This window comes from Helicoverpa zea, chromosome 6 (genome assembly GCF_022581195.2).
Source record: "Helicoverpa zea isolate HzStark_Cry1AcR chromosome 6, ilHelZeax1.1, whole genome shotgun sequence".
Taxonomy (NCBI): domain Eukaryota; kingdom Metazoa; phylum Arthropoda; class Insecta; order Lepidoptera; family Noctuidae; genus Helicoverpa; species Helicoverpa zea.
This window is the reverse complement of record NC_061457.1, coordinates 11,383,084-11,389,070: the sequence shown is the minus strand read 5'-3', so window position 1 is coordinate 11,389,070 and position 5,987 is coordinate 11,383,084. Positions and strand designations below refer to the sequence as shown.

The 5,987-nt window shown below is 38.5% G+C and overlaps 1 protein-coding gene across 1 annotated transcript; it reads left to right on the top strand.

Moving 5' to 3' along the window:
* The first annotated feature begins 2,086 nt into the window (after window positions 1–2,086).
* On the top strand, window positions 2,087–5,253 carry LOC124630931. The gene is made up of 3 exons (XM_047164973.1): window positions 2,087–2,094; window positions 3,559–4,503; window positions 5,085–5,253. Exons 1-3 carry the CDS (start codon window positions 2,087–2,089, stop codon window positions 5,251–5,253), a joined length of 1,122 nt encoding a protein of 373 aa, XP_047020929.1.
* Window positions 5,254–5,987: the final 734 nt, after the last annotated feature.

The following is a 5,987-nucleotide window of genomic DNA, read 5'->3' as shown; positions in this document are numbered from 1 at the left end:
TTTTCGTCGTTTTATTTTAAACTACAGCTGATTGCCGCGGTTTTGCTCGCAACTGGAAACTACTCTGGAAATTAAAAAAACCGCATAAAAAAGGGCTCATAACCCCCTTTTTTTTGTACTTACAAAAATCTAAGGATATTTTTCATGGTTGTTTTTTTTGGGTTCCGTAGCCAACTAGAAACCCTTATAGTTTCTGTCATGTCTGTCCGTCCGTCCGTCCGTCTACTCAACTCATATTACTTTCGAGTAAAATAGTTCTCATCAGAGTGCATAGTCGTAATAAGTGGATGAGCCCAAAATTTTCTGTTCTTTTATATCTATTTAACAATAACTGCAGTGTTCAGACTTCTTGGTCATCTCCTCATTTCTTTTTTTTTTATTTTTCCTGCCATGACGGGTTTCGCTTTTGTTTTTTTTTTCACTTCGGTCCGTCAAAATATTGGTATCGCCCGCGGTTCGTTGCGCGATCAACAATTATTAAAAACCATGAAAAACGCTTGCTAGAAGTGCAGACCGTTAGTGCCTGTATCACCCTGACTCGTGGAAAAACATTACTGAAGCAAGTGCGGAGCTGTGCGGAGGAAGTTTCTCGCTGGTCGGCCGGCATCGAGTGCCCCGTCGTTGGCAGATTCTTTCCAGTTCACTTCTCTGTTTTCCAGGTAAGTTTGTCTTCACCAATCATATTGAGGGTTACGGGGTTTCAACGGGGACTTCCAACGGAGATTGCAGTACCGTCAGTAACTTCTTCGGCGAGTAGGTACCGTCCAAGCAGTGTAATAAATCTTTTTTGATCCATCTTACAAATCCTAAAAACAAGCCCGATACGGCTGAATGCACTTGAAAGTATGGTTTCCCTACCAAACGGGCTGCTGAACAAGATAGCATCGCATTGCAAGATTTCGCAAGTTTTTGCGATGCGATGCGACGCCGCAGTTTTGTGTGAGCGCCCTAAGCGCAGACGTACAGACATAGCGAAACTATAAGAGTGTCTTGTCTGAGGAGTCTCAGGACGCGACTAATTCCTTTATTAATTTATTTCCATTGTCAGCTATTAATTACGGAAGGTTCTCGCTCCAGATGTTTCATATTCATTAGTGAGAGTAATCTGAACCTTTTCACTTAGTCACTAATTAATTAGTACGCTATCACTTTTGACAAGTCGTTACCTACACTTAATTGCTATAGTGTTTTCTAGTATTGTTTTTGTTTGGTGCCTGCTTAAATTTCTAAGGCCTTATACATAAAGAAAGCTGGAAGAAGCTGGAATTTATAAGCGTTTATCGGCGTTTGACAGCGCTGGTAACCCGCGCAGGAAAATATATGGACACGTGCCGATAAGCGCTTACAAGTTTCCAGCTTTTGTCGGCGCCGGTCAGCGCCGGTAAGCGCTTATAAGTTTCCAGCGTCTTCCAGCTTTCTTTCTGTATACGGCCTAAGGCCCGAGTTACACCGGAATGGCAGCGGCCGGCAGCGGCGCCGCGAGCGGCCGTGGACAGCCGCGGGCATCGCGCTTCTTGTTGATATTTCCCGCCCGCTGCTGCCAGTGGCTTCCGCGCGTGCTTTTCAAGCTATTGGCCTTTTAAGTATGAAGTTAAAGTTGAAAATTATTCCACCCTGAAAGTGCTCGCCGCGTCGCTGCCGGCCGCTGCCATTCCGGTGTGACTAGAGCCTAAATATCTATTACAGATAGTAAAATACTTGTAATAATTTTATAATTTAGAGACTAATAATTTAAAATGGAGCGTGGCTGCTGGCGTCCCAAGGCGCGTGGGATGTGAGGATGTCTGCCTCAGGCGCTCCACCGTCTCCTGCGCCAGCTTGACTGACTAACTGACTAGTCTGTTGTTCCTGTTGTTATCTGAGCGCCTCAGAAAGATAACTCAGATGATGTATCACAACATATGTGTTTACAAGCCCAAACGAACAATAGCCACTTGGAATTTGGTGTACTTAGGCATGTTTGTAAAGACGATTTGAAGTATATAGTGCAGCTCAGCTTTACAGTTGTGTGGTGCACGGTGTATTTGTAATCGCGCCGCCAGTAGGTACACAGAACATCACCCAGAAGGAGGCCCCAGCCTTTATAATGCACGGGTATGTTAAATTTACCTATAAAAATCTACACTAACATCTATTCTTCTTATTAGTCACCTATTCTATATTATAATGCCGCCCGGAGCGGAAGACAAATTTGCCGCCTTTTCGACCCTTAAAAGTTAGTGGACACATTCATCCGATATGGCTGAAAATGCACCTAGGTTTAGAATCATCATCGCGAGCGAAGGGAGAGCCAGAGCGCTTCTCCAGGCAGCTAATGTGCAATGCCAAGCGCCCCGTGTATTAAAGCTATTAGTTAACGATATTAAAGAACAAATGAAATTCTGTAAAAGTTGTTGATACCGACAAGTTATAGGTATAGGATGCGTGTACACTGCAGACTAAAAAGTTGTTAGGAAAAAGAATATAATCTTAAGAAAAAGGTTTTAGTCGTCTGAAATCAAACAAATACCTGATCGTTGTTACGTGTGTACTTCATTAATCTTCATGCTGATTTATGATTTCAAATCAACTATCGACCGACTAAAAGTTTGTAGTGTAGGTAATTGTCAAATTGTACCTACCTACTGTAAATTTTGCTTTATAGGAGGACTCAAAAAGTAAGAAAAACTGCAAATGTACAAGAAGGCAAGAGCTTAGCGATTTTTTTTTGTATAGGGATAGTGTAGCTAACAAACAGTCAAAAATTTTTAAATCGGTTCAGTAGTTCAGAGTTTTTCGGCCCCACTCAGAGACATTTAATGATTACTTAAGTCACTCCTTAGTGACGGAATGCCATACAAATCCTTCACTAAGGAATGGCTTAAGAATTAACCATTAAATGTCTCTTAGTGGTAACGTTTATTACCTAAGTAAGGTTAGTGCAGAACTACACATTTACAACACTATGAACTTTTTCAACTATCTAAAACTTTAAAAATTGTACAATTTTTTATCGTAAGCAGGGTTAACTGCAAAATTTTAAGGCCCTCACTTCATAAACAGGTCTTCCATGCAAACTACCAACCCTCGTGTTAGAGCCCTCTTAGGAGTCGATTTTCGTAAAATCCATCTTCATTCTATAAAGAACCTTTAAATAACCTTATAAAGAACCCTTTTTTGTCGAAGTTTATAGTTTCTGAGATTTCGTAATTAATCAGTGAGTAGTATTTCGCTTTTACCCGTCTTACCCGGGCTTACTCTCGTTCCGTGGGAACGACTTCCCGTACACGGGTAAAATATAGCCGATGTTACACGGGGATACTGTAGCTTCCCAACAGTGGAAGAATTTTCCAAATGCGGTTCAGTAGTCCTAGGCTCAGGGGACATTGTGCGCACAGTTCTCGATCATTATTTTGCTGTGTTGTGATTTTAAAACTCAAAGTCAAAGTCTCCTAAGATATTCATTTAAATCGAACGATGTAAAGTACAATTTTGAGACATTTTGACAAGGATCATGTTTAAAACACCTCTAAAAGATTTACATTTTATGTATTTATAACCATTGTATTTTTATTGCAGGAATACTTCAAAATGGCTCTGCATTATAGTTTACGTGACCATGTTACTACAGACTCAAGCTCAGAAATATAATCATCATTGGGATAAAGCTCCGAGGTGGGGCTGGCCGAGGTTTACCTATTGGCCGAATAGGCCTACATATCAAGTTCGTTTTAGTGACAGAATTTCACTTGTCATTCTTAATATTCCGAACTACCAAAATAGGACTTCAAAGTACACGGTTATTGCGCCGTCAGTTCTTATTGACCACAGTCGAGTACTTACGGCATACAACCCTTTAAGAGAGATATTATTTGATCCCGATATTGCAAATGAATTGGTTGTAGCCTTCGTACAAAGTTATACGCAGAAACATGTCGTAGGAGTGCACATAGCGAGAATCATATGCGCACGTCAAATAGTATACTTGCCAGAATTTCAGGTCAAATACTGGCATGGATTCGATCTAATGCATTCCCCTGAACATGACTTGATGATATTAAGAGTAGAAGAAGAATTTCCGTACCCTAATTTCTCAACATATTATGACTATACGTGGGATATTGAATTTAGAGGCTACGGATATGTTGGTCCCCTCTGGACATTTCTCGCTAAGAGTAATGATAAACTATCTGGAGGTGCGAAGATTTTTTCCTTAGGTTTCAGTAAACGGGAAATGACAGAATATACAAAAATTCATGAGCTTTATGTGGAAGTGTCAGCAAATGTTGTGGACTGTCGGGAGTGGATGCCAGTGGAATGGGGATATTTTATCTGCGTAAAAAATGAACACAACTACCACGGAATTGGGGATGGCGCCATGTTATATTCTAAAAATAAATTATACGGAGTTGGCTCCTTTACCATGTATAGGAACATTACCTCGAGTGTTTTTGTATTTACGGACGTAAGAGTTTATAGAGAACTTGTGGAACATGCCTGTACGGATAGAGAGGTTACTTATTGGTATAAAAGGAAAGGAACGGACTACTAGAGAGCGTAAGTACTCGCCAATTTCTTCTAAGAACACTGCGGGCCGGGAGACGCGGCATAATACGCGGCTACTATTGTTCAGTTCAAGGTCGAGATGCACGAGTACGCCCAGCAAGGGATGACTCACATTCATTTAAAAAAAATATCTGATATTTCAGCGCGAGCCGAAATCAGTTGCAAAACGGGTGACTCTTATGCCTTGGACATGAAAGTAAAATACATCATTATAACAAAAGTTCATAAAAGTTTATTAACTTCACAACAAAATAAATTATAAATGAAATAAGGATTGGCTAAAATACAAACCAGTGAATTGATTGAACACAAATTGTAATTGTTACTAACAATAAATGGATTGTTTATGGAAACAAAATTAAGCAGCGTAAATCAGATGAACAATTAACGTTTAATTCATTAAGTAAAACTAAATAATCAACGTCTAATTCATTGCCAATATCAATAAATAGAATTAAAATTAAATCAAAAAACACAATAAAAACACAAAGTATTAATTTTAACAACATAGTTAAATATTAATCAATATGGTGATTCAGGTGTGATCTGAAACATGGTTTGTTAGAGTCTAAGTACCAAGGAGGAAACAATTACCTATGGGTCAGCTTGGAGCGATACGCGCTTGAAATAGGAGTCATATACTACCCTGGTAATACTAATTACAAGGAATTCCTTCAAGAATATGATGCACAGCTAAAAGATCCATAGTTTTTGGTGATTTCAACGTCGATCTACTAAATAAGAAAAATAAAGAAACTAAACAATACAAAGCAGTAGTGAGAGAAGCTGGTCATGTATTACTGAACAAAGTAAGCAAAAAGTACAGTACAAGAGATTCGAACACAAAAAGTACTATCATAGATCATATAAGCACTAATTTAAAGGATGACCATTTTCATTTGACCGTTATTAAATCATCTTTATCTGACCACAATCAGTTATATTTGGAGCTTAAAAAAGTCAAACCTACCCCGAAAATGAAAATTCAATATCATGCAATAAACTACACAAAATTCTCTAAACTCTTAGAAAAAAATAATATCGATAGTTCAAATAACGATTACTTAGCACTTGAGAACAAAATAAAGTACTGTTTAGAAGCCAGTAAAACCACAAAGACTAAAATTCTCAATCCTCCTCAAAAAGATTGGATTAAAAAAAATATTATTGATGAAATTAATCAGAGGAATGTATTGTGGGGAGAACTAATTAAAAACCAAAATGACCACGCATTAAAGATAGAATTTAATAACAAAAGAGACTGTGTAGCCAAATTAATAGAAAAAACCAAAAACTCCTACTACTATGATGAATTTATCAAATGTATCAGAAAACCCAAGAAAATGTGGGGCTTAATTAACACTCTAACAGCCAATAAAATAAAACAAAGTTGTGCTCCTCCAAAACTGGTAGTTGATTCAAATTGTATTATAGATCCCAGT

Coding starts and splice junctions, on each gene's coding strand:
- LOC124630931 (XM_047164973.1), top strand. Junction 4,504..5,084: donor GATAGAGAGGTTACTTATTG/GTATAAAAGGAA, acceptor ATGGTGATTCAG/GTGTGATCTGAAACATGGTT.